Here is a 27,693-nt window from a genome sequence, read left to right on the forward strand (position 1 = left end):
GTAAAAGTGACAGCTGTCACTGGACACTTGTTGGGAAAACACACCAGGCCCAGCTAATAAGGTAAAGAGCTTTGATGATGACTGTGGTTCCCGACCATTGACTTCCAGGCTTCATGCACACTAAAATTGGGAAGAAATGATTATGGGGCAGGCTGTGTGTGTGTGTGTGTGTGTGTGTGTGTGTGTGTGTGTGTGAGGGAGGGTTTTGGCGATATTACATTTTTACAGCCTAAGGAAGTCATCTGACAGCAAAATGTTATTTCATGGGTAATGACTTGTTTTATAACAATTTTACAACTCTGTAAGTACATATCGGGTGTTCCTGTGAGGATGAAATGAAATTTCTTTATTAAGACATAGTGGTAGGGAAGTGGAAGAACTCATGTGACCTTTTTTTTTCCCAGTAACAGCCTAAATAATGTTATGGGGATGCAATTACATTTTCAAACAGCCAGGGAGCTTCCATAAAAAAAAAAAAAAGGGAAACCTACAAATGATAACATAAAGGTGGTGGTGGGGGAATGAGTTTAAAAGGTGTTGTTTGACACTTATATTGCAAACAGCACTGTAACGTTAAGTACAATGAAAAAGATTTTATTAAAAAGGATTTTGGTTTCAGAGGCACAAGGGGACGTTTTATGCGACGGTCCCGTGGCTGAAGATTGTCACTCATGAGCCATTGTATTTGTGAACTGAATTCAAAAGAGCCATTTCTGCACAATAATATTCCCGCTGCGTTCCATGTGGTGTCCTTTTGCTAATGCTTTGGTGTGTAAAAAACCAAAATAACCCCCCCCCCCCCGAACTGAGTCATAAAACAGTGTTAGGCTGTCTCTTTACTTCCTGCTTCTGAACTGCGGGTGCAGATTAATCAGAAGACGCCAGAACGCTGGCGTTTTATTTGCTTGGTATTATTTCAAGCGACATGATGGCTGATTTGAAGTGATTTACTGAAACTAGGCATGGGGGAGAGGGCAATTCGCATGGTGCCCAAGACCCTGGAACCTTTTTCCTAGGGGCTTTGCACCAGCTTTCAAAGAGAGAGTCCGCGTGTTCCTTTTTGCTCTGAAATTTTCTGGGTACGTCTGCACAGTGTGTTTGTTTGGGCGCTCTCTCCATTGAAAAGAATGAGATCAACATGCAAAGGCATTTTTCCGGCTCATTTTAGGACTGATTTCCAGCAGCCCTAAATTAATCTGGCAGTGTCAGCCAAATAATGCTGAAAATCGACGTTTATCTGGCTGGATGCCCAGCCCAGTCCTGCCCTTCCCTGGAACGCCCCTGCCATGGCCTAGACTTGTCTGGATAATATTTTAGCTGTTTTTATTTAAAAGTTATTTATAAACCGCCTTACTGATTTAAATAAATCGTCCAAGACAATGAACAACAGTCAAATAAAACAATCAATAAAATATCCAACATCTGTAATATACATAGGCTGAGCTACTCTGTATTTCATTTTTATCTTATCTCCAAAGACCTTTCTTTAGTTGTCACCTTTAGTCATTAGCCAAGTTTTAATTTATTATGAAATTTTAACAGATCCTCTTCTCCCCTAAGAGCTAAAGGCTGCCCATTCCACATCTTGGGGATGACTATAGAGAATATCTTTATTACAAAGCTTGACATGATAAAAAGCCTTACTGGTGGTAATTGCACCTGATATTGCTGTTGAGATCTTTGTAGTCTACTTGCTGTTTGCCAAGTCAATCGCCCATGTAAGTACGGTGGACCTTTACCTTTCAATATTTTGAAAGCTAAGGCTAACACCTTAAATTTACACTTAGATCTTATTGGAAGCCAATGCAGCTTTTCCAATAAAGGAGCTGCAGAGACATGTCTTGAACAGCCTAATACCACCCTAGCCGCCATGTTCTGAATGATTTGTAAATGTCTCATTAGTGATCCATTAAGTCCGCAGTAGATACCATTACAGTAATCTACTGTGCTCATTATCAGTACATGTACTACTGATTTCAGTACCTATACTTTTAAGAAAGACTTCAGTTGCCGGGCCGTTCTCAAGACGTATAAACGCCATCTGCATGACTTTCACAATTTGTCTCTCCAAACCCCAGTCCTCATCAAGCAGTTCACCTTTAACTAATGCCATTTCATCACCGACAGATGATATTTCTGTAGGTCTTCTCCAATTTGTAAAATTTCAGTTTTTTTCAGAAGTTAGAACTAAGCCATTCTGATTCAGTCAGTCACTCACTGCAGAAATACAGTCCTCACAAATTTGTAAAATTCTTATCGGATCTGACCCCAAAGCTACTAAAATTTGTATATCATCTGTGCAAAAAAATGGGACAAATCCAAAGGAGCAAACCAGTCATCCCAGCGGAGACAGATAGGTATTAAAAAGCATTGGGGATAGAGAGGATCCCTGAGGGACCCCAGCCTTCACATTCTGGAGCAAAAAACATTCCTCTTGAAAATACACCATCTGTTTCTTGTAAGAAGTCAGCCATTTTAAAACCTTTTATCCCTAGTTCTACACAATGAGACAATAACCTCAAATGATCCACTATATCTGGAGTGGTCAGGCTGTTGGGATTTTAATCCTGTGGTTTGTCTGGCTAAGGCCTGGATTTATCAAAATGCGGTAAATACCGCACGCGATAGGAAAAGGGGCGTATTTTATGCTAATTGCGTATTTATCGCAATTGGCGATAAATACCTGTGCGAAGAGCTAGTGCGATACCAGTTCATATTCTGCGATAAGTGCCAAGTATTTCCTGCAGTCAACCAGCTATTCTGGCCAGGCTCTCTCTCTCGCTCGCTCTCTCTCTCTCTCCCCCTCCCCCCGGGGCTCTGGAGCCTTCAAATTGTCTAAACTAAGCCTTAGGGACACATCGCAAATGGCGAAGACACTTCATCACATGGTCACGGCTGCTATCGCACAGCCTAACGCATCTGAAAGAGGTGTTGTTAAAATTAGCGTTATGGCTGTGCGATACCTCTTCGCAGCCAGCCTAACCCAGCCCACTCTCCGCCCCTACTCCTCCCATTTTTGTAATTTGCATCGCACCATACGATATGGTGCGATCGCATGCGGTAAACACGTTTTTGCATGCGTTAAGGGCTTATCGCATGCAATAAAAGGCCTATCGCATGCGAAAACGGGGCTTTTCGCATGCGATAAGCCCTTAACGCATGCGAAAACGCCTTACCGCAGTTTGATAAATGACCCCCTAAGTTTGGGATGTAGCTGGACAAGCCACTTTCAATATTGATTTCTAAGATATTGTTAAATTAGTCTCCATTTTCCTTTGTACATTTTGTAATGTTTTGCTCTGACCTCATTCTGTTTGGACCTGAGAAAAGGAATGGAATTCCTGAAAACTATTCAAGATTTGTATTAAGTTAGTCCAATTAAAAGATACCACCTTTATATTTTCTGTTGCCCTGTATTTACTTTATAAATTTGAAAAGGCTAATATTCAGAAAAGCAGTGAACAGACAACTGATCCAGCTAAAGTTAGCCAGATAGGTCGTTAGTGACATTCAGGGGGGTCATTTTATTGTGTTTTTATCACACTGAATTTTGTATTGGTTTGTGATTTGTGATACGTGTTTATTTATGAATGTGTTTATGTGAACTGAAGTTGAACAATTTTATTGGAAATTTCTGGAATTGAAGAACCTATAAATAAATGTCCCACTGAATATTTATTTATTTATTTAAAATATTTATTTGCCCTTCAGTATACTCGATTAAAGTTATCGAGGCAACGTTTTCCAGATAACTTTGCGTTTAACAGACTATATTCAAATATAGCCCCCCCCAAAAAAAAACCCCCACCGAGGGCCTATAATCTCGCCTCTCCCCTCCCCCCACACAGCTAAAAGATTACAACTAAGGTGGGCATTAGTGTCTGACTTAACCCTTCCAATTCCCCCAAAATATTTTATACATAACGGCATTACCAATCCAAGGAGTCCCTACCTAAATTCTGAAATTCACTATAGCCTCTGGATCCCCTCCTGAAGCCCCCCCCCCCCCCCCCACCTGCAAGCTGTCTCGCACCCTCAAACCCAATAGGTCACTAGGAGCATGGTACGATGTCATGCTTCCGGCAGTGTCCAGTGTTGCTGTCAGAGAAGGAGAGAGTTTTAGCTCTAGAAAACTAGTCAAATGTATTTAGTCCAATAAAATAGTATATATAGTAATAATAATAATATAATAGTATATATTTACAAATATATATATATATATATATGCATGTGTGTGTGTATTTGTTTTATTTATTAATCTTTATTTCTCAGTCAAGTGAATTAACACGGCAACCACACTACTTTATCCAGAGTATTATCCTGACAGCAACACTGGAAGCTTGTACCATGATTTTGGTGGCCCTGGGGGTTTTCGGGGTTGGGTAGGAGGGTTTTGGTTTGGGATGAGGAGGGGGCTCAGAGGCAAAGATATTTTGAGAACTCGCGGGGGTAGAGTAATGAGTTGGGGGTGGCTCTCGGGCTGATAGGTCTGCAACTTTATTACTATTTTTAGGGGGCTTGAGGGGAGGGGGAGATCAGACACAATGCTTGTCACTGTTTTCCTCCATTGACAAGCAGGGCTGAGTTAACCATGACGCGTGGGTGGGGTCATCCAACAGCACTGAACGGTCCTTTCTGTATAGCTCATTAGAGCTTTTAGACTCTACTGAGCATACATAGGAGTTCCTGCGTATTGCCTTGTGAGCCTCTTCAGTCTTTTTATCTGTGCAGCAGCATGGACAGTTACTCTCTCTCTCCAGAGTTTTTTTGCAATTTACACTTTTTTCCACCATTTTTCCCTGCATCAGCAGCTCCCCAACAGCAGTTTTCAGTGCCAAAAAGAAAAAGGGTTGAAGAATCAAGATGCCAGGGAAAGGCTCTGCCCTGAGTGCTTCTGGGACTTTGATTGCAGTCAGATCATGTCCCATTCTGATGGGCATGTGGTTTGCTACTGCTGCCTCAGCCCTGACTACAATTCTGCCAGTTGCTATCACTGTGGCAGACTATCTCCAAGAGTGCAGAAGAACAGAGTCTATAAGTTGGTCCAGCTCCACTGAGCCCTTGAACACAGGCACCACTTTTCCTCCTGCTTGTTGGGTTCCAGGAAGGAATCAATCTATTTCTCTTTTGGGCCCTTCTGGATCTTCTGGGTCATTGGGGTTGAACAAATTGAAGAAGCATGGGATGCTGGAGCACCCTGCCTCCATGCTATGTTGCCTGACCTTCTAAGGTCTCCGGCAAAAAGTGCCACTCATCTTCAGAGAAATCCACTTTCAAATGAGCAGGCCATATAGGGTATTCAGTGCTTTTGACGCACTCTGTGCCATTGGTGCATGTGGCACTGACAAGACATCTGCCACCATTGATGCTCCCAATGCTGACGAATCAACCAGCACACTCTGTGCAAATAAAGCAATTGGTGCAGCTGGCGCCATCAAAGTACTTGGCATCACCGAAACATCTGGGACTGCTGCCATTGATGCATCTCAAAAAACAAAATCTCCACTAGAAGGCGTAACTCTAAACAAAATGGTATAAAAAAACACCCTCTGAAAACCTTCCAAAAATGGACTAAAATATTATCGAACAAATATCAAATAGAAAGGGTTGTTAGTTTCATATCAGGTTGATCCCCCCCCCAAGGTGATCAAAACCAGTATCTCATCAACTGCCAACCTCCTTCCAAAAATTCTATTTTTTGAAAATTTTTTTTAAGCAATTAAAAAGTCTATATTGCACACCACAAAACGTGAAATCAAATTTTTTTGAGGTAATCTCTTAACAGTGCTGCCTTTAACTTTTTATATTTGTAAATCCACAACATCGAACAAAACTTATAAAATTGTCTTACTGCCCTCCCAACGAGGCCATGTTTCAGGCGGTATCTTTCATCAGGGGAAATCTGTCCAGAGGAAAAGTGTAGACGTGATGAATCTCAACTATTTAAAAAGGCGTTACTTGCTCAACAGCTCATGTTTTCTAATGGCATCCAATTCTTTTAAATAACCCATGTAACCTGGAAGAATCCAGTCAGGTATTGGTAAAGTCTGGATCCAACAATTTGAGTCTTAATCGACATTATCATAATAGCGCACCTAAATGTTCAGATGTTCATAAACATATATTTAAATAAAATGCAATAAGAGCTGAAAAAGAAGCCACATTGGACTTGCTTAGATGAAATTGAATATAAATTACAAAATTAGTAAAATATATAATCGGATTGCAAAAAAAAAAATGCCCGATCATATCAAACCAGTCCAGTCTAACTCCTCATTCATTACTAATGGAGCTATTGTATTCAAAGTGTAAATCCAAAATGCTTCACAGTAATTTAGACGTGACTATATATCTCCACCATGTATTGTTGGTACTACCTGCTCAATAACAGTCCATTGCAGACACTCAAAAGTGTGACCAAAGTCCACATAGTGTTGGACCATAGGTGCACTTAAAACATTTGTTCTCAATCAAGATTTATGTTCTGTGAGATGCACCTTAATAGAATGGATAGTGCACCCCACATACAATTTAGGACAAGAGCAGATGACCACATATACCACATGAATTGATAGACAATTTGGTTGGTATTTTCTTTTAATGCGATAACCTATGATTGCATCTTGCCAAACTGAATCTCTTTGATACTTTGGCAAAAAGTACAAATCCCACATTGGCGATGATGTCAGTCTGTAGAAGAAATTGTGTCATCTAATAAATGTAAATGCACTACTTTTATCCCGTATATTTGAACCATGTGACATAGCTGTTAGAGGAAGTTCCTGAAATACCCCATGTAATGCCAGCACATGCCAATATTTTCTAATGGCAGAAGCTATGAAAGCTGATGATGTGGGCTGTTTTAAAATACAGACCAGTTGTGAATGATCCTTCATCGGTTTGTATTGTAACAAAGACTGTTGATCATTATATTTGGCATCCTACACCTATGGCTTCATCTTTTTATTCCCTAAAAGGTACTTGTGATCCAGGGACAGCACAGGCAAGTTCCATTAAAATCCCTTTCTCCTTTCTGGCTAGGAAGATTCCAATGTTGCCTTCTCACCTTTTCCCATCAGACCTCCAGAGGGTCCCTTCTGACCTCCTGATGCTGGCTGAATTCCCTGGATCTGATATGCTCGATCTTGCCCCTCATATCTACCAGGGCAGCTGTTGAGACCCCTGGGAGTATCACAGAAAGAGGAACTGATCCTGGTCTAGGAAGAGGATGTTTCTTCCCCAGCACCAGCCCAGAGGACACAGCGGCTCATGGACCAAGTTGCTGAGTTAGTGAAAATTTTCATTACCTCCCTGATGGACTGTTCCAGAGAAGGCATGTTACACTGATTCTAACCTATCAGTGTTACAACCCAAGGGAGTCCCTCCCACCAAAGTCCTTCAGGCAGGACCTGCAAATGTTCCCACTCCGGATGCCCTGATCTCCTCTATTGGCAGGGTAGCTGGGCCTACCTTTGAGGTTGACGTGGTGGATCTCCGAGATCTAGACCTGCAGAGAGGTCTCCTCTTCGAGATGTCTGAGACATGAACCCTGATCGCCTTCATCAGTATTGGAATGCTGGGTTAGTGTTTACCTCACCTATGAATCTGAGGAAGAAGGTTTAACGGGATATTGTCTGACCCACTGCCTGACACCCTGCCCCCCGAACACTCCTCCCTACCTGAGGACCTCACTTAATGCCAAGTTCCTGGTTAGAATGGCAAGGTGCTGGAAGTCACTGTATGGTAGGATCCCAGAATGGATGTCTTTGGTACCCTGAAAATCTTGGAGACCCCAGCAGAGCTGGCGGCCATGCTCATTTATAAGATCCTGCGGGACGTCCAACTTAAGATGTGGGGGAATCCTTTATCATGCTTTCCAGTCACTTGTAAACTCAACCTCAAGTACAGAGTTCAACAGTCTCCTGGGTTTAGAGTGGTACAATTCCCCATCAATTACTGGTGGTCAAATCGGCTTTGAAACTAGCCAAGAAATCATTTTTTTCCAACACCACTCCAGGAAAGGACCTGAAATTGTTGGACAGATTTGGAAAGAATGTATTTCATAGATCTATGCTCAGTGCTAGAAATGTGATCTTCCAATTATATATAGTGCAATACTTACATGACTGTGTGGAGAAACTAAAACCTCTGATACTCTTCCTGGAGGGGAGCAGGAGTCTTACTGTCAGATTCTACTGGACACAGAAGAATGTCAATGCCACCTGATTATGAATTTTTTGACACTGCAGCTCGTTCGTTGGCCACTGCCATTGTAGCCCTTTGCATGGCTTGATTTTGACTTTGGACTAGCAGCCTTAGGGAGGACATCCATGAGAAGCTTGCCAATATTCCATGTGCTGGTGACAAGGTCAGAGATACGGTTGCACAAATTAGGTAACAATATGTGGCCATTCAATTTCTGTCGGGGGCAACAGAACAGCCATCAACACTGAGATATCACTTCTTCTCTTATAAGTGGCCCTTCTATCAGCAACACCTTTTCTGGCCTTTCCAGAGATACAGGGCCACAACCACTCTGCCTCCACAATAACTTATGGTAAAAGGATGCCCAAGGGAATGGCTCAGCCAGAGCAGAAACCACAGGCCCAACCAAAGCCTGGCCCTAGTTTTTGATGATCCCGCAGTCACAGGTCCTGGATTCTGCAGTCGGAGACAGTATCCAACAGTTCTATCCAAATGGAAGAGCATCAGCAAGGACTGTTGGGTCTTCAGAATTGTGGATTGTGGTTACCACTTGCGTTTTTCCTGCACTCAGTGCTTGTTTCACCATTCAGTTTTCAATGCAGACCTGCCTCAAGCAGTTCAACCTCATTCAGACATGGAATTATTACTTTGCCTAAATGCAGTTGAGTCAGTTTCACCTCAGGAGCATGGCCAGGGATTCTACTCCTGATATTTCCTTATTTCCAAGAAGTCAGGAGGCTTGAGACCCACTGGAAGTTGCTTTGTTTTGTGGTGGACGAATCTCACTATCACTACAAAGTCCTTCCTTTCGACCTTTTAGTAGCCTCAAGGGTCTTCATGAAGTGTTTATTGATGGTGACAACGTTTCTTTGTATTTTCATTGTGTCTTTCCATATCTGGGCAATTGACTTGTGATGGGCTTGTCTCAAGAGAGAGTTCTCGACTCCTGAGACAGAGCTATAGACCTCCTCCAGTCCTTGGGATTTATCAACTACTGCAAATAACAATCCTTTTCCAACCCTATGGATCAAATTTATCGGAGCATGGAAGAGAGCATTCCTACTGATCAATAGAACTTTCCGACTAAGGTTCCTAGCCTCTGACTTGTCACTCTCAAGCCACTGGGTATGCCATTCTAGTGGTTGTGGGCCTCAACATGAAATCTCTATAATGGTGCATCCGCCTGCAGTGGGATCAACTGACTCGGTCCATCTCTAGGACAGTCTTTATAACCTGGATGATGAAGTCATTCTTTTGATTGTGAATGAACGCAAATGCTTTGGAGATGGGATTCCTGCTAAGACTCCTGCCATTTCAGATGATAATAAGTACCGAGGCATTCATTGAAGACTGCGGAATGCACAATGGGACAATGTGCACTCTCAAAGAATGTGGCTCAGGGCAGAGAGTCAGCTTTACATCAACTTGTTGGAATTGAGAGCTATTTGGAATGCTTTCAGAGTTTTCTTCAGATCTCTTCACTGGATAAGAATTCTGATCCAGACAATCAAGTGGCCATGTTCTATTATCAATAAGCAGGGGGGCATGGGTTCTTGGGCCCTCTGTCAGGAAAACCAGTTGATTTGGCAGTGGGTGATAAACCATGAAGCCTCGTTACAAGTGGCTTACCTCCTGGGGACCATGAATACGCTAGTGGATCACCTCAGTTGGGTCTTCCTCAGGAGTAGTCGCTGAGCCAGTCTCTAGCGGGTGACCTTTTAAACTTTTGGGGCAGTCCCGTGGTTGATTTATTTGCCATGGAGAGAAACAGGAAAGTAACAGAGTTCTGTTTCATCCACTCAGGCAGCCTTTTGACTAGTCTCGGATACCTTCCTGATTCCATGGGACATAAAGTTCCTCTATGCATTCCCAACTCTTCTGTTAGTGGCAAAAAACATACAGAAAGTGCTCAAGGACAGAGTCCACCTCATTCTCATTGTACCGGCCTGTCCCAAACAACCATGTTTCTCTTATCTCATCATCATTTTGCTCGCCGATTCGCCTGGGAGCAGACCCCTCAATGATGACACAGGAGGATAGATGCCTGTTGTATCTGGAAGCTCCCATGCATGCTCAGTAGAATCTAAAAGTTCTGCTGAGCTAGAGAGTGCTGTGGGATGACATCATCCACCTGTCATGGCTAATTCATCCTGTTGCCTTCATAAAGTACTGTTTTTGATAAGCAAACATGCGTTTATGCATTTATTGGGGTCAGGGGTGGAGGATTGGGCCTACAAGCATGCAAACATTTTAAAACCTATTCATTTTTGGCACTTAGCCACTATCTAATTTTGAATATAGGTGGTTACACATACTTGGATAACTTTAATTCTACTCTTAGGCATGTCCAGGTTTTGCCAAATAATGCATTCAGCTAACTCTGACTATCAGAGTTGGCCAGATAAGTTATCCCGCTAAGTTAACTTGCCCAGAATGCTTCCAGTCTTTCCAGATACATTTTAGCCAGTTAATGAATTAGCTGAATAAAATGTATCCAATTAAAGGGGCTAGATATTTAAATCTTAGACAAACCCCTTTGATTATGGACCTGTAGTGTTTTGTGCCGGCCATGGCGACTGAAACAGCCAAGGAAGACAGCTTGGCTTTGCTGTTGTGGTTAGGAACAAAGGTTTATTTACAGGACTTCAAAGAAACAGAAAAACAAAAACAGTAGCTCACCTTGCTTTAATCATCCAAAACAGTTATACATACCCCATACGCGCATACCATGGACTTGAAGCAGCTCCCTGGGTCCTTCCTAAGCCTTCCGGGCCCTGATCCTTTATACTGTTAGGAAGAGATCCTCCCGGGACCCAAAATCCTTTGCGGGTTTGCGCCTTAAGGCAGACCGGAGCAGATGGCTCTAGCCTGTGTTTTAAAGTGGTTTGAGGGAGCCTTTTGTATACTTCCTCACAGGACCTCAAAGTGTATTTTTAGGATGCTAATGTCTTTTAAATGGTATGCATCACTAATGTGAAAGATGCTGCAAATCTGACTCTACCTACTGCTCATTTCAGTTTTCTCTTTGTGCGGCAGGTTATGCTCGCAGCTTCCTACTGGTCGCTCCTGGCACCTGCGATTGAGATGGCAGATTCTTCGGGAAGTTATGGAGCCTTTGCGTTTTTCCCAGTAGCTGTCGGCTTCACCTTGGGAGCAGCTTTTGTGTACTTCGCTGATTATTTGCTGCCACTGCTGGTGAGTAACTCTCTTGTGCATGCTTTCTTAGTGCTCTCTCTCTCTCTCACACTCCCTCTTGCTGTCTAGCACCCTCTTTTGTGCTTTCTCTCTAACTGCTTTTCGTTGTCTCTTTGTGGTAATATCTTTGGATCTCAGCTCAGTGCCTGTGCTGTGCCATATCTCCAGGGGATTGGGTGGCTGCAGGATCCTCTTACTGTGTTTTGTCTGGGTGCCGCTTATATTACTAAGAAAAGTAAATCTACAAGTCTGCATGTAGAGGTGGTAAAGTCAGGACTGACGAAACCAAGTTACCACAAGTACTGTAATGTGTAGAAGAGACGCTTATAGTATATATTGACCAGTCATAATAGGCTTCATCTTATAAGCAGCATTGCTAGATGATTGGCCTTATTCTTAATCATCGGTCAAAGTCCGAAATAATGTGTGAAAATATTTTTGGTATTTTCATTTGCAATATGTGTACTTCATATTCATGCAGTTCATATAACTTAGCTTGTAAAATCGCTGAAGCCATAAGTTGTCAACATGCCCGACATGGGTCCAGCATTCGAAACATGGACCCATGTTGGGCATGTTGACAACTTATGGCCTATTATGACTGGTCAATATATACTATAAGCATCTCTTCTACACATTACAGTACTTGTGGTAACTTGGTTTCGTCAGATTTGTATTTTACCTCAGTACCAATACTTACTAAATATTGGGTTTCATGTGAGTTATTGTTGAAAGTCAGGACTGAACCAGCCGAGTGGGGTGAGGGGGGGGGGGGGGTGAGGGGAGTGTAGCCAGCTGGCATCCCCACTCTTCTGAAGCAGCAAGATAAAACAAATTCACTTTCCCCTTTCATTTTGTAAAGCTTGGAAGATCACAGATAGTTGTGTCTGAGCCAGAAATCCCCGCTGAAAAAGAAAGTTGAAACTTTCACTTTGGAAAGAACATATGTCTCTAGACTGTGTAGGATGTGACCTTTTCACAGTCTCTCGCACAGATACATAATTCACTCTTCGAAAACAAAGGTGGCACAGCAACTGTGGAGCATTAATCCTTCTGTCGTTAGGATGTAAATACAGAGAGAGTTACTGCGGGCCTCCAGGATAGGAGAGTACATTCGCAGTCATGGGGAATCACTGGCACCGGGGCAGAGCATCCTCCAGTGACGCAGTGCCCCTGCACTCCCAGGCTTGCCTGCTTGCAATAAGGGCAAGCTTTTACAAGGGGCATGACTTACTGGTACTTTTTAAATGTGTTCTTATGTCCTTTATTATAGAAAATGTATAACCGGAGGGGGGGGCAACAGTGAACATAACCCAGAAGCTTTGAGTATGAAATTTGTTCAGACATCAGATGAGATAAAGCCTTCTTTGTATGTTCCTCAATACTGGAAGAGCAGGGGGTGCTGCGTGGCAGGAATGAGGTACATTGGCAGTGCTCTTGGGGGGTGGGGAGCCTCAGTTCTGGAATTGCAAGGGGTGATCCATAGTCCCTTCGTGCCTCTCCCTGTTTTTTGCAAGACTTCGCATCCATGTGCTTACTGTGGGCTGGATAATTTATATTCCCACAGAACATAGGTAACCACGGTCGCAGCTGTGTAGGTGCTGTGTAAGAATTGTTCTTGAAGGGTGCTGTTGATCCCTCGGAAAGCCTGACTGCATTACACGAGGGGCAAAAATGAAACGAGAGGACTTTGATTGGCTTTGAACCATTGACTAGTTGTAAGGCCTTGCACGCAGACTCCAGGAGAGCAGTAGAAACTTGACTAACCAGCCCCAAAATTACATTGCATTTCAAAGTGTGCGAACATGTCTGTCTGAGTGGGAGGATGAGAAAGGGGAGAAAGGCAGTGGAGCATTTTCCACTGCCTGGCTGGGTTAATTGCTATTGCAAAAGGTTTAAATGATTACAAATATACCTTCATATCTGTTTCCCCACCCTTTCTTGTTTTTCTTCTTTGTTCCTGAAACGGTTCCCTCTCTCACCGTATTTTTTCCTCCTTTGCATCACGCTGGGGGTTGATGATTGGGAGGGATGCAGCCCTTGCAGGAGCCTTTGTGCAGTTTCCTGGCATGCCGGAAGCTGGAGAACACCTTGTAAAGTGAATATCTTGCTGCGCATCTCGCCATCCCGGGCTGGGAGCTTGGGCCCCTGGAGTAACCCACAGACCGAGGCTCCATCATAAAATCAGGTGTAAGAAATGGGACGTTACCTTCAGCAGAGCCCTTCAGTGCTGGCCAGTTTAGAGTATGTCCTGGTAGAGTTGTTTTGCACAAGTCTTCAGCTGCACAACTTAGACAAATATCTAGAGGGATTTGACCTTCTGCCTTTTTTTTTCTTTTCTTGCCTCACCAGGATGCAGATATTTGGCCCGGCTTGGGAAATATCCAGCTCTGTCCTGGGGGAGATTTAGTCTAGTGTGGATGTATTTGCACACTCCTGAGTTTCGCAGAGTAGGGGGTCATTATTTCTATTGTATTTTATGCGATGGAAAATCCAGACTCCTCCTGGTGTCAAAAAGCAAAACAGGAGGGGATTTAGTAGAAATCACTGTAGAAAACTGCAGTGTGGGGATCTACAAAAAAAATGTAATTTAGAAAGGTTTGTTTAGCAGCAGAATCTGTGATTTAAAATTTTTTTTTTATAGTTTTATGGGTTTTGAGCTGCAGAACTGGGAACAGCTGGGCACAGCTGGGCTTGGACAGGCTGCATTGGCCACTTGACTTTTTCATTGTCTGAGATCAGAATGGACTGAATATATCAGTTTGGGCAGTGGTTGAGTGTCGGAAATAAAAGCAGCCGAGTCCAAGTAAAGACCAATTCTTCTTTATTTTTAATATTAATTACAAGGAGAACCTTGGAAGCAATATGCTTACAGATGTCCCCTTGGCCTGTTACCCGTGGCACAGCTGGGAAAAACTGCCTTGATCTAAGGAAATACTTCCATCTAGGGATTGTGGTTAAATTTAAATGTGCACGACTCTGTGCTACTTACCAGGCCCTCAATAGCAGTGTTTTCTGCAGTAATCTCCCTTACTTCCTTTCTACTTATATGTGTTCTTCTTGAGTGCAGACATGCTCTTATACTATTAGTATCCGCTCGCGGGGTGCTGTTAGTCTTCTCTCAAGATGGATAAGGTTGGAAAATCTGTAATTGGTATGCATTATGCAAACACCTTGAATCCGTGGCTATTCAAACTTCACCCAGTCTTCACTACCTCATTTAAAATTTTAATATCCGCATAAAGCAGTCTGTTCGAGCTGTTTGTCGTGTGCATCTTATCTCTGAATCAGGTCTTTCATGTATGTGGATGTGTTTCTCTCTTTTGTCACTCTCTTTTTTTGTTAGATCTGAGAGAATAATTGAGTAGTATATTTATCTGTGGGTCGGAGGAGAAAAGAGGGAACTGTTTAACTCTGGAACCAGGCTTTGTAGGAATTGCTGGGAATACCGCCTTAATATTAACAAGGCACCGTGTCGTTATATTTCATTCTTCTGAGTCATTAATTGGTGGGGTGGGAGGATCCTGAAAAGAATTATCTGATGCACTCATGGTATAAACAACTGACACTTTTCCAAAGGAACCCAGGGAAATTGTAGAGAAGGCTTGTTATAGTGTGGCTTATTTTTGTGATATGTTTTGCTTAGTCCTTAAATTGGACTTTACCTTGGGGGGGCAGGGTAGAAGTCAACATGTGTAAATTGACCATGAGTTAGTGCCCTTGCAGGTAAATCAGTCTTATGTGTTCGAAGCTGATATCCTGAACTGCAGACCTGCCCTTGGTTGGGAGAGATTCTGGCCTTAGGGGACGGTTTCCAGTTAGAGAGACATTTCATTTATTTTTTCACAGTGCATTCTGGGGGTTAATGCCTTCCTTCAGCTTTCAGTCTACTAGAATAATTACCAAGTGCATAGGTCTTTTCCAGAGCCCTTGCACTGTAACCAAACCTGGTAGTTTTCACTTTTTTCCCCACAACACCAAATGGACTCTATTATAGAAGACAGAGTGAAACCAGAGTTTCCCAAGAGTGAAACCAGATGGAGCAAAGATAAGATCGGTATATGCGCTTTCCAGACACCACTCCATTGGGAAAATGTTTGTCAAATGAGGTTACTCTAAATGCACCATGTATGGAAAGGCGTCTTGTTCACAGGAGACATGCGGCTTGACAGCTTGAAGAGGAAGCTTCACACTGATGGAAGCTTTAAAATCTCTCAAGTGTAAACACAGATCCATTTGCCTTGGGTTTATTTTTTGTCTTTTCACTTCCTGTGAAAAGTAGGCTGAGTGGTTTTATATTACATCATAGAACACTCTACACACACTCTGGTAAAAGCAAAACTTAATTTACTAAGTTACTGCAACATTGTTCCCTGCTTAAACGGCAGGGGCATAAGAGGAATTTGATTCAGACGACAACTGAGGGCCCCGACTGTTATGCTGACATAAGGCAAAAAGCACAGGTCTGCTTCTATGGCCAAGTCCTAAAGGAAACGAAGAAAGTGTGCATGGGGGTTACTTGCTGATTGGGCGGTTACTACCCTTAATCAAATAAACCTTGATACTTTTGATGCAGCTCCACATTGCGTTCTGCTTCAATGCCAGGGAAAAAGGGAAATTGGATTTAGACAGCAACCATCGAGGGCTCTGACTTTTACAATCTGTAGAACTGATGAGCATGGGAGTAACCAGCACAGTGCAGCAGTTACTACCCTTAGTAGAAGCATGGGATTATTACCCTTAACCAATAAGCCTTGATGCTTTTGATGCAACTGCAACATCGCTCTCTGCCTCAAAGGAGCGGGGTGGGGGCTGTAAGGAATGAGAAATGTTGATTCAGGGACAGCCAACATGAGCCATGACTTTTTTTACAGTCTGAGGTACTGATGCTCAGACATTAAGAAAAAAATACAGGACTGCTTCTATGGCCTAGTACATGAGCAAAACTGATTGATACATGGGGGCAACCTGCACGGCGTAGCAAATGTTACCATGGCAAGCTTGCTGGGCAGACTGGATGACCATCAGTCCTTTTCTGCCGTCATTTCTATGTTACTAAATGTTGTAAATATATGGTATGAAATCAGCAAAGAGAAACAATATCATAATGAATATCAGTAGAAGCACACAACACCACAGTAGGCATTACGTAGATTAAACAAGTAAATAAGATTTTAATCACAGAGATAAGAATAAAGAAAAGGTATTATACAAAGAATACTCTCCTCATAGGTCCTCCTTGCTATGGAATTGTGTATTCTTGAAACAGACTGTGCGACATTGGGAACTCCACATATAGAACCAGCTATTCGCTCTCGTGTTCATGGCTCATTCAAATACTCACCATTGCACACAGCTTTATATATCTTATTCTCTCTGATTTTAGTCCAGTGTCTGCAAGTTAGGTGTTTCAATTTGCATCCATAGCTCTGATAATCATTTGGAGTTGTCAGGCTATAGCAATTAAGACTCACAGTTACAGTAAGATTTACGACTCCAGCTATGGCTGTTAGGGAGATATCCTGTACTAGTCTCCTGAACGCTGACTTTCATCAATGTTATCTCTTAGAACAAAAATGTTAGAGGAACCAAATGTCTCTTGCCTCCTACCTTATCAGCTTATCAGTAACAGCCAGAGACAGTGTGCTTAGACAGAGTCTTAAGCTTTAATATTTCTTATGCTTAAGCTGTGCTAAGCCATGTGCAATGTACATATTGATCCACATTTATCAATTTATTGGGGGTTGTTTTGATCCATAGCTAACACCACTTTCTCGTTACAATGTCTTCCGGAAATCTTTAACTAGCTCCTAAAATAATCTTCTTACACTTCCTACTTCTTTTCTCTCTCTTCAGAGCTGGAGGTGTAGAGTAGAGTTGAATGGCTGGAGGCCCAGGCTCCATTTGTACACTTGCTTTTGACTCAGTGTGTGAACACTGGCAAGTCATCTGACCCTTGGGTACCTCAAATAAAGTGATGTCACAACATGGCTGCTTTTATATAGGGACCCTATTATGCCATCTTCTCACCAGGCTATCCATAGGAATTAAATTGCAGTCAAGGCATTAAGAGTGCATTAGTCGTGGCACAGTGTGACAATGACACCATAGAAGCAGTAATGATGATAATTATTTATGCATATTAATGAAGGGCTTTTCCCAGCGTTCATCTTTTCTCAGGGGCTGTAAAACAAAGGACACTCTGGTCATGGACATATAAATGTAAAGGAAAAATCAAAATTAAATTAAACATTTACGAGATTGAATTTGAAACTAATTAACCCAGCATTCCCTTAACTCAATTTTGCATTTCTGCAGTGGGTTCTCAGTTTAACAGTGTAACACACTGTGCAACAGTGGATGGTGACATATGAATATGTGCAAGATGTCTCCGCATTATATTAAGGTCAGGGGTTGTATAGTAAATTTTGTAACCTTCAGTGTAATTAAGCAGGACTTATGAGTGACCATCACAATGGCCCAGCTAAGGTGGGATAAACCTGACTTGGCTGGAGATGTAGTGACTGTTGCAAGGCTACACAGATTTTGGTGTCAGAGCTGAGATCTGAATCTAGGGGTTAGATTAGTCTTAGGGTATAATGCTGAAAAGATATTGCAGCAACTCCTGTTGGCTATTAAGGAAGGACCTTTAAAGGTGCTTTCTGAAGTGGGGAGGGCATTTTCTCAAAGGAATTTATGTGGATAAAAAAGTATTGTACCTACATTAATTGGCTGTCTGACCACTGCCCTTCGTTGGTGCGGCTAAACGCCTTGTGCATTGTTACATGCTGTGTGTGATTTTAGCCACACTGGTCCATGTTTATGTTGAGAGAGGAAAAACACATGCATAGATGACATTTTTTTCAGATCTTTGCATGTACTTTTTCTAGAAACACTTTGCCCCCCCCCCCCAGTGCAGGTGCTAATGACCATGTACGCTCCATACCTGCAGCAATAAAATGCAGGTGCCGATGACCCATATGTATTCCATACCTGCAGCGAGTTGCAGAGGCAAAGTGCATGCATACCTGAGAACTGGTGCAAAGCCGGCGGGTAAAAAGTGTGGATAGTATTAAAACTGACCCCAGTTTTTTTTGCTATACAGATTTGTTTCATAAACGGTGAAAGAGCATTAGGAGTTCAGGTTGCTCTCTCAGGCGACGGCATCCCTTGTGCCTTTCTGCCTGTTGATGTTGGCTCTAGAAATAATTTACGGTTTTCCATTCCAGTGAAGGTGCACTTCTCAGCCGAGAGTCGCGTTAGTTAACCCCATCTGGCAACGATATAAGCTTTTGGCCTTCCAGTCCATTACCTGTTCTCGCTTTGCACAGACACACACGCATTAAAGGAAGCGTGGCTAGAGAGGCTAAGAGGTATTAAATGTGTGTATGTTTATACTGGATGTCTGCAGCTAACAGCAACATTAATCTTCTCTGCCTGCGATACTCTTTGTAGGTGTTGGAAAAATGTGACACAATTAGTCCTTGACCGTGGGCCAGCAGTAGCTGGAAAGGCTCAGGGGCACACACATCCACTCCAATACTGTGACCGGTGTCCTATGGAAATGACATTCGGTGGCAGATACTGAGCCGACCCCGGATTCCTGCATTGCTGTCAAGATGGGGGTTACTTAAATCCAATTGCACAAAGGGTGCCGACGGGCAAGGATTGCAGATGATACCCAGGACACACACACACACACGCCAGAGAGGAGGATGTTTATTAAATTATCAAACCTGAAGGTGCTGGTCATGCGGCCATGTGCTGTGTGCCTTTGTGTGACGTTCAGACCTCCAGGGGGCACTTAGTAATGAAATCACGGTTGCCTTCCACTTTAACTGGCCCTGACGGTGCTTGTCTGTGGTGGTGGATGTTAGTGAGGAGCTTGCACCTTTTATGTGGCTGCCTCGAATTTGCTGTGGGATTCCGAATGCTGACCGTGCATTCTGCATTGCGTTTGAGTGCAGGGGCAGATGACCGAAGATGCATAATTAATCATCGCACGTTATTACCTGCTTAATCACGAGTGCTGGAATTCAGCAAAATCCTGCTGGGCTTCCCTTGGTATTTACAGGTGTGTGTGTGTGTGTGTGTGTGGGGGGGGGGGGGGGGGGGCGTGTGCATGCAGTGATGCATTTTTCATGGGAGAAATGGAGACTTCAGCAGCCGCACCAAAGATCTGCTGAAGGATGAGGTACAATAAGCAGTGTAAAGCAATCTCTGCATTTTCTTCTCTCTGCTGGTGCATCTTGTGTACATCCACTGTTGTGATTAGTTATGAAATTGTATTTCTTAGTGCTTTTCAACATGTGGTGGAAAATCATTTAGAGTGATGATCCATTCTGTCCATCTGGAGAAACAACTATTAGCTGAGGAATCCAATACAGCTTGGTATCAGACTTGGGTTGAAAGTCACCTAGAGACTGGCAGATAGCCCTGTTGCAAATGTCCTGACCCTGATGAGAATACGGTCATTATCAAAAGGTTCAGGTTGAAAAGCACTTGAAAACCCATGGTTTCTTCTCCCTTGTTTGTTTTAATTAGGCCTCTCTTGTGCAAATAGCAGGTGGCAGTTGAAGAATGGAGGGCATGAATTAGTTCTGCTGTACCATCTTCTCTGCGTTTTATCATTGAGGTTGAGTATTAATATTGGGGGTAAATTCCAGGCTCTATCTCTCTTGTTATCCTCATATCAGCTTCTTTGGAAGAGATATGACCAAGTTAAGTAGCTTCTCTAATCGGCAATGGAATTCCTGTTCCTTTTATAAGCTTGGTTAATTACGTTGCAGAATGCATTAACAGTTTCATCTCATTTACTGTATTTCTATTTATCTGCGATCTCCCCTAAGGAGCTAATTAACCTGAAATTATACATTGTAAGCAGATGTGGTTTCTTTAGTGTCTCATTGTTCGCGTAGGAGGCCAGTTTCTTGATGAACTAATACATTAGTTCATGTAACTACATAGAAATAAAGGTCTTTATTAGCTTGTTATTCATATTGGTTCTTTTTTCTTTTATAGCTTTTTAGTCGGTTTGTCTGTAAAAGGCTTCAGATCGACAGTAGTAGAGATGGGATGTCCTTTCATCTGCACAATGGCTGGAACAGTGGTTCTCAACCCAGTCCTCTGGGGCATCCTGACTGGTCTGGGTTTCACACTTGCTGTAATAACTGTTAAAAAGATTTTAATCCTCTCAGGACTGAGGGGCCAGCTTCAGGGATTCATTCCATAAAATACCATATGTTGGAACCTATTCCTACGTAGATATTGCCACTTTATCTACCGCTGCAAATCCCCCTCTCCTCCCATGATTGTACATTGGCTGCTGTATGTATGCCCACTCTTACAGGCCCTGTATTTTTTTTTCCCATCCTGGTATATGTTCTCCCTCCTGTTTCCAGCAAGTGCGAATCCTGACTTGAATAGAAAGCTTTATTGCATCAGGTTTCTAGTTGAGTATGAGCTTACTCCATTATTTGGCACAATACTTCAGCCCTACACTGGGTCTTTCTCCACTGCGATTCTTTGCATTGTCCAGGAGTATCTGTGCATCTCCTGTTATCTCCCCTCCTCAGTGTCCGCAGCGAGACAGAAGGTATCTTTTCAGTCCCATTTGTGTGCATGCACTATCTGGTGATACCTCCTCATTAGATGTACGAAACTTACCCCAGTCGCTCTCTTGGTTGCATGATTTAAGCTTCTCTTTGATTTCTCATGACTCAGATGCTGCTGCTGCAACCTTCTTCTGTTATATTCTTACTTACCTTCATAAAAAGTAATTTTCCTGTCATTGCTGGGCTATGATCCTCAGATTTGTGATCGCTCATGTTTTCGCTTGCTTACTTTTCAATGGCAGGTTATGTTTCATGGCAGATAGCTTAATTTTGCTTTAACATCTGTCTAGAATTGTTCATAAAACGAGATGAATAACAGCACTCTGTGGATAGGTGGTAGGGGCTCATTCTGTACAAGTAAAGGCAAGCGGCCAAGTCATAATGTTTTGGGTTATTTCTGAGCCTATTCAGGTGGGAAGAGTTTTGATTTGTGGGCAAAACTTTTCTTGCAAACTCTTCTTTTTCAGACAGTCGGTATGATGCTGCTTTTTTTTTTCTTTTCTTTAATAAAATGTGTCCTGGAACAGTGCAAAGACACAGAGGTGGGTGTGAGGGGTTTAGATGACTTGCCTCTAATTGCATAGTCAGTAATGCAGGTATGGATTCACTCTCATGCCTCTGGGCTTTGTAAGTGTATCCTCAATCAGCCCTTGTATAAAGCACCTTTTATAAAACCTGCCTGGTTTATGTACGAGCTTTTGATCTGGTTTGATGTGCTGGAGAAATATTGCACTTCCTCCTTACCAGCTTCACCCATACCACTGTATGAGGCATTTTGTCTTGACTGAGATTAGCATGGAGAGGGATGGGACGGCGGGGGTTTGCAGTCCCTCAGTGCAGCTTGCAGGTCCACGGTTACTTTTTTAGTCACGAACCTGCAAGCTCATTTTCAAAGGGAAACGTCTCATACATATTCATTGTGGAAATCATGAAAACCAGACTAACATGCACCAGCTTTGAGTGTTCTTGTGCATTTTGAGGTCCATATTCAAAAGCATTAAGCCAGATAACTCTGGAGTTAAATGAAGATGTGGGCACTTATCTGGCTAAATTCTAGCCATATAATAAGTTATATGGCTAGAATTTAGCTGGATAAGTTAGGGATGTTCTGGGGGCGTAACTGGGAGGAGTTGAGTTAGCCAGAAAAGTTATCTGGCTAACTCTGGTCAGCCAATAGTGCTGTCCTAAAGTTAGCTGGATAAACATAACTGACAAACTTTAATATAGTTAGATATATTCAGCAGTGCGGCCGCTAGTTTATCCAGCTAACTAGCCGAGCTACACAGTGGGTGAATATGGACTTCTGGGTTTTGTTTTTTTTTCTCTTCCACTTTAAACTCCAGTATACTGCTGCGATAGGATGTTTCTAGGTTTTTCTCTTTTATTCCTTTCCTGAAGGGTTTTGGGCTGAATGCTTAGTGTTCTTGAAATGTGCCTGAAACCAGCCTCCTCCCATTATTGATGGTGTGCCCTGCTCCACCTGTGTGCCTGAACCCTGCTTGGGGGACCAGCAGCAATCCCTGTGGGTGGAAAGTAAGCGATTCTTCTGTCTGTTCAGTTCTTGGTCTCTTTGAGCCTAGCAGGGGTTTGCAGCAGGGGATGCTGCCATAAGTTCAATCTACTGCTAAGTCAGATGGAGTTTTGCTGATGTGCTTGGTAAAGGAGTGCATTGACGTGTTTGGTAAGGCATCTCCCAGTACTTCAGTAAGAGGTTTAGCTGCCCGAAATGGAATCGTTCCCCTTGGAAGCGGGAATGCTATATAGATTGCTCAGAGTATATTCACTTGATTGGTAAGATTTCTTCCTCTCTTGGGCTCCCTTCTTTTTTTTTTTTTTGTTCTGTTTTCTTGTGCATTTGTTCTTGGGATGGCTGTAAAGCAATGCGATTTTTGTTATAACCTCCCCTTTCCCTGCTGTCTGTGCTGTATTCATGTTTTTGCATGGGGATCTGGTGAGGATCAGTTGGCAGCACTGGCCTCTCTTAGAAATGGAATGAGAATCAGCATGGACAAGAATGACTAATAAACCTTGGGGTTTATTTAAAGCACATTTGATTGTAATTCAGCACCATGGGCTGGACAGCTCCAGTGACAGACAGGGTTCTTCATTTTCAGTTTAAACTAATTTTTCCTCCATAAATTTGCAGATTTTTTTTTTTTTTACAAAGGTGACAATTGGTTTAAACTGATTTTCACTCTAATTTTAGGCTAATTAAAGATCAGCTTCAGAGCTGCAGATGCAGCATTTCAAGGCTTTCCCCCTCTGCCCACCACTGCTGGAAGCCAGTGTGGGCCAAAGCGCATGCAGTGTTTCAAGCCCCACCAGCGAATGAAAGTGCTTGCCCTTCAGCGCTGCTGATCTCGGTGTTTCACGTCCTGTATCCCTCCCCTCCCCTCCCCCACCTCCCAACCAGCTGGACGTGCCTGCTGTTTGGTGCCGCTGATGTGGCATTTGAAGCGGATCTCCTCCAACCTTCCACCAGAAGCACGTCCCAGCAGGCTCCCTGGCCCCGCACAAAAACAAAACTATGGTACTGCAGCATGCAGGAGCCACAGTAAGCATGCTGCCAAGAAAGAGGAGCCACCACTAGTAAAAATGATTGTTGTTGCAGTGGAGAGGAAAGAGGGAGATTTTTGGTGGGGGGGAGTAGAGAGAGGGACCTGATAGGCAGGGGTTGGGATAGAGAGGGGGGGGATGCTGCTGAGTGGGAGAATCTGCTTAATATTGTTTTATCTTCCTTGCTTCTGTCCACCAAAGTAAACTCCAGTATTTACTCGGGAAAAACGATGAGTCATTTTTTTTCACTCTTTTTCACCTGTTTTCATTCTTGCCATAATAAACCATGCTAAATTCCCATGAAAAAAAAAATTAAAAACTGCAAATAAAGGCCTAGTACAGACAGATAGCGGGGGTGGCCACCTCAAATTCAATAGCGCTTTAAAAAAAAAAAATTTTGAAATGAGCTTTATGGGGCATGCTTAATGGCTTTGTTTAACTGGTAGCCTAGTTATTTTTAAACTTTGCTTTAGAAGAAGGCATTAGCAGCCTTGGGCCTCTCAGGCCCGCTAATGCTTCATGTTACGGTAGACTTGGTGGGTGCTAATTTATTGGATGCTGTAGCCCTCTTTATCCAGGGTCCTTGTTTTGCTCTGTCTGGCTGGGATGGGTCAAGCTCTCCCCCCTTTCTAGCTTAAGGCAGAAAACATTCAGTATTTTGGACTTGAGAAAAACCCCAGGACATCATGGGAGCGAAACAGCTACTTGCGCAGTGGGTGTGTGAAACACTGTTCTTTAAATACAGTATGTACGTATTGGAATCGATATTCCGTCTAGCAAGTTGAATGGCATTCATGATTTTCAAAAATTTGCTGTGTAAGTGAGATGAAAGTTACTGACTAAAGCTGCTCCTGTTAGCTTAATATGTTCTGAGGTTAGGATCAATGCTGTGTCAGCAGAAAGAGTTGGAAGGTTTGGAGGTCATAATCCTGGTGCTGCCTCAGAGAGTTTGGAGCTGACCCAGCATGGCAGTTCTTATGTTCTTTCCTATTCAATTGTATACTTTAGTTATTCTGGTTTAGAAATTTGCTTTCCAGATGCATGGCCATCTACTAAAAAAAAAAAAATGCTAGCCCATGCCAGCAGGGCAACTCTAAAAGGGTCCTGCCTAGGTTGGAGTTGATAAATATGTCAGTAGCAAGGGTGCCAAGACAGGGGAAAAGGAAAGCCAGCTATTCACTTTCATATTCTGGTTGTAATCAACAAACAAAACTGACCTTGGCCTGTATACTGCAAAATTTGGAAGTATGTGGAAGAGTAAATATCTGTGTGGCAGGGCCAAATATCCCTTGAACCAGACCTAGCTGTCTTCTGCATCATGAAAAAAATCTGCTAGGTGTGGAGTATCTCCAGGTATTTGTCCGTTTGTATGTGGCTTGTAGGACAAGGAAGAAGAGGGAGCCTTGTGATGGGAGCTGAAGAGAAGGTAAATGGTGATCAAGCAAAACAGACATTGCTGGATCCTTCCAGAACTGGGGTGCAGCAACTGAGACAGGAAAAAAAACCAGGGGTTGAAAGAGGAGAGGAAATGGGAAAGTGATTGAATAGTTCAAGGAAGGCTATTTTGAAGTAGACAAGACTAGAGACATCTAAATCAGATTGGTTTTCAGGATGGGTGATAGATGAATGACACAAGTCAGCATATACAAGTGATGGGACCTGGGAAACTCATGGAAGACTTCTACATATCGGGTTTTTTTTTTGGGTGGGGGAGGGGGGTGGTTATAAGCCAATGCTAACTTTCTCCTTAGAGATTTTCTCATTTATATTCTTAATTTTCATTATTGTTTCTGGCACGGTGTAAGTTAGCCAACCGTGGCCGTGAGAGAGCAAGATGATGATCCTTTGAACACTTACTGTTTGCCGTTTCATTGGCGTCCTTCCCGAAACAGATAAAAAGCAAAAATTATTGTTTTTCCACAGACTGAGATTCAGATGACAGTAGGTTTTAATTTCACAGAACTGGTCAGAATGAAAGTGCTCATGTTACCCTTGTTACAAGCATTAAGTGCTGTAATTAAATTGTTTGTGTTCTAATTCTCCCGCATCCTTTTAAGCATTGCTCACTCACCTTCCTATGCCTGTATTTTTTGAAACTGCTCAGTCAAAAGCATCTTCAATTAGAAAATTGAGAGGGCTAACTTCTTTGTTTACAACTGCTGATTTAGCTAAGAGGATGTCTTTGATTTTTTTTTTTGCTTCATTTCAATAAAGGGTTTATTTGTACATTTGACAGCTGCATTTGCTCTAATTTATTTTTGGTTTTCCTGTTTCGGATCTTCTCTTCTTTGGCTGATGTGTTTAGGTAACTGGATCTGTCATAGTTAAGGCCCCAGTCTCCATGGGGGCAGGTGTGATGAGCAGAGGGCAAGATGCCAGGGCTGGATAAAGTTTCTGGCTGGTTTAGTGAAGGCTGCAGGGAATGAGGCAGAGGTCCTGTTGTTCGTGACATGGTGATGTTGGCTACCTCTGGTTGTAGGGAGTCAAAACTGCCACTCAGAAGGTGAAGGGCTCCTCCTGGCTAAGTCTAGGAGACTTTTTTTTCAGGTCAAAATTGGTGTATGTGGTACTGAAGAGTCTAAGCTGCATTGCAGCATGAGTTAGGAAGATATCATATAACATGGTTATTCTTCTGGTGTTTGAGCTGCTTGCTCAATGCCCATTTTGTTGCCTGAATTCTCACAGGATCTTGCTGTGAATTCCTGAGAGATGCTGCTTATTTATTTGAAAAATGTATATACCGCATAAGTACAGAGACAATAAAAGTGGTTCACACTTTCCATACATAATTAAAAACAATACAACCAGTAAGACCCCCAACAAATCCAAAGCTGCCTATTACCACCCTCCCCTGTCAAGAAACAGTTACGATACCGCCTTCACTGTCTGCACTAAGATGGAAAAAGAAACATTTTAATCATCTTTCTAAACTTAAAATAATTAACCTTGACTCTAATAAAATCTGGAAGGGAGCTCTAAACCCGAGGTGCTACTGATGAAATGGCCCACTTCCCTCCTTTATGAGATCTAAACTTATGCCCATATGAAAACTCTAGTCATGCCCCTTGAGATACTCTTAAGGGCTCGCTCAGGCTTATGTCATGCCAGGTTTGCTGACAAAATACTTTTTGCTGTATGAGAGTGGATGGTCTGAAGTAAGTGATAATTTAAATTTAACCCGTTCTTCAACTGGAAGCCAGTGCAGATATGCTGACAGTGGGGACACTCTCCTGTCTAGACTTCCCACACAGCATTCGAGCAGTACTGTACTGAATGAGCTTTCATTACTAAGTATTAGGCAAGTCTACCAGAAGAGCATTACAATAATCCAGAAACTGCAATGACAAGTGCAAGAATCATGTGAAAAAAGGTTTTAGTTGATTGTACCCTCTTTAATTGGAAGCATGCTTTCTTACAGGTCTGGTCTACAAAAGCATCCAGTGAAAAGGCAGAGTCTAAAGTGACCCCCAAGACTTTTAACTTTAAATGAAATGGGAATTTCAAAATTACCCACAGAAAGCTTAATTGGCAACACCAAAGCTTCCTTAAAGATGTTCCCAATATCCAAAATCTCCATTTTTTAAAAATTATTTATGAGATTTTAAATTACAGAGTTAATTGCTTGTTACAGAAACACATGAATTTCGACAATAGAAATCAAAATATAAAGAAAAATGCAATTTCAATGTAATTATCCAAATCAAAGCAGAAAATACCAGGAGAGAGGAAGGAAATAACAAAAAGGAGTATACTGAAGATAACCATAATCAAAGAAATGGCAATAACATAGTAATAACCAGCGGTGTAGTACTAATAGTGCTAAGATACTTAGGGTACAGGAAGGAGGTAAGTGGCCATCGGGCCTCTATAAAGTATTGTATTTCTTCAGGCAGGAAGAAAATAAAACATTTGTCACCCCTTTTAATGACACATTTACAGGGTTAACGGAGTACAAAGGAAAACCCAAAGGAAATAATTTCCTGCTGAAAAGATGGAAAATCTTTCCTCTTAACTTGAGTTGCTTGAACAAGGTCAGGGAAGATCCTCACAAGCTGACCATAAAACAAAGCAGGGAACTTCCTAAAATAATTACGCATCACATTATTTAAATCCAAAGTTAAGA

At 42.5% G+C, this 27,693-nt stretch overlaps 1 protein-coding gene across 7 annotated transcripts in view; it reads left to right on the forward strand.

The window, feature by feature from the left end:
- Positions 1-27,693, forward strand: part of SLC39A11 (solute carrier family 39 member 11) — a 551,900-nt gene that overhangs the window by 46,822 nt on the left and 477,385 nt on the right. For 4 of the 7 annotated variants that reach the window (XM_029599264.1, XM_029599267.1, XM_029599265.1 and 1 more), the window contains one exon: positions 11,242-11,400. In XM_029599264.1, the coding sequence (XP_029455124.1) occupies positions 11,242-11,400 (159 nt within the window). Of the gene's footprint in view, positions 1-11,222; positions 11,401-27,693 lie in introns of all 7 variants that reach the window. The other 3 variants (XM_029599262.1, XM_029599266.1, XM_029599263.1) reach the window with 1 other exon arrangement.

The sequence above is a fragment of the Rhinatrema bivittatum genome, chromosome 4, assembly GCF_901001135.1.
Source record: "Rhinatrema bivittatum chromosome 4, aRhiBiv1.1, whole genome shotgun sequence".
Classification (NCBI taxonomy): Eukaryota; Metazoa; Chordata; class Amphibia; order Gymnophiona; family Rhinatrematidae; genus Rhinatrema; species Rhinatrema bivittatum.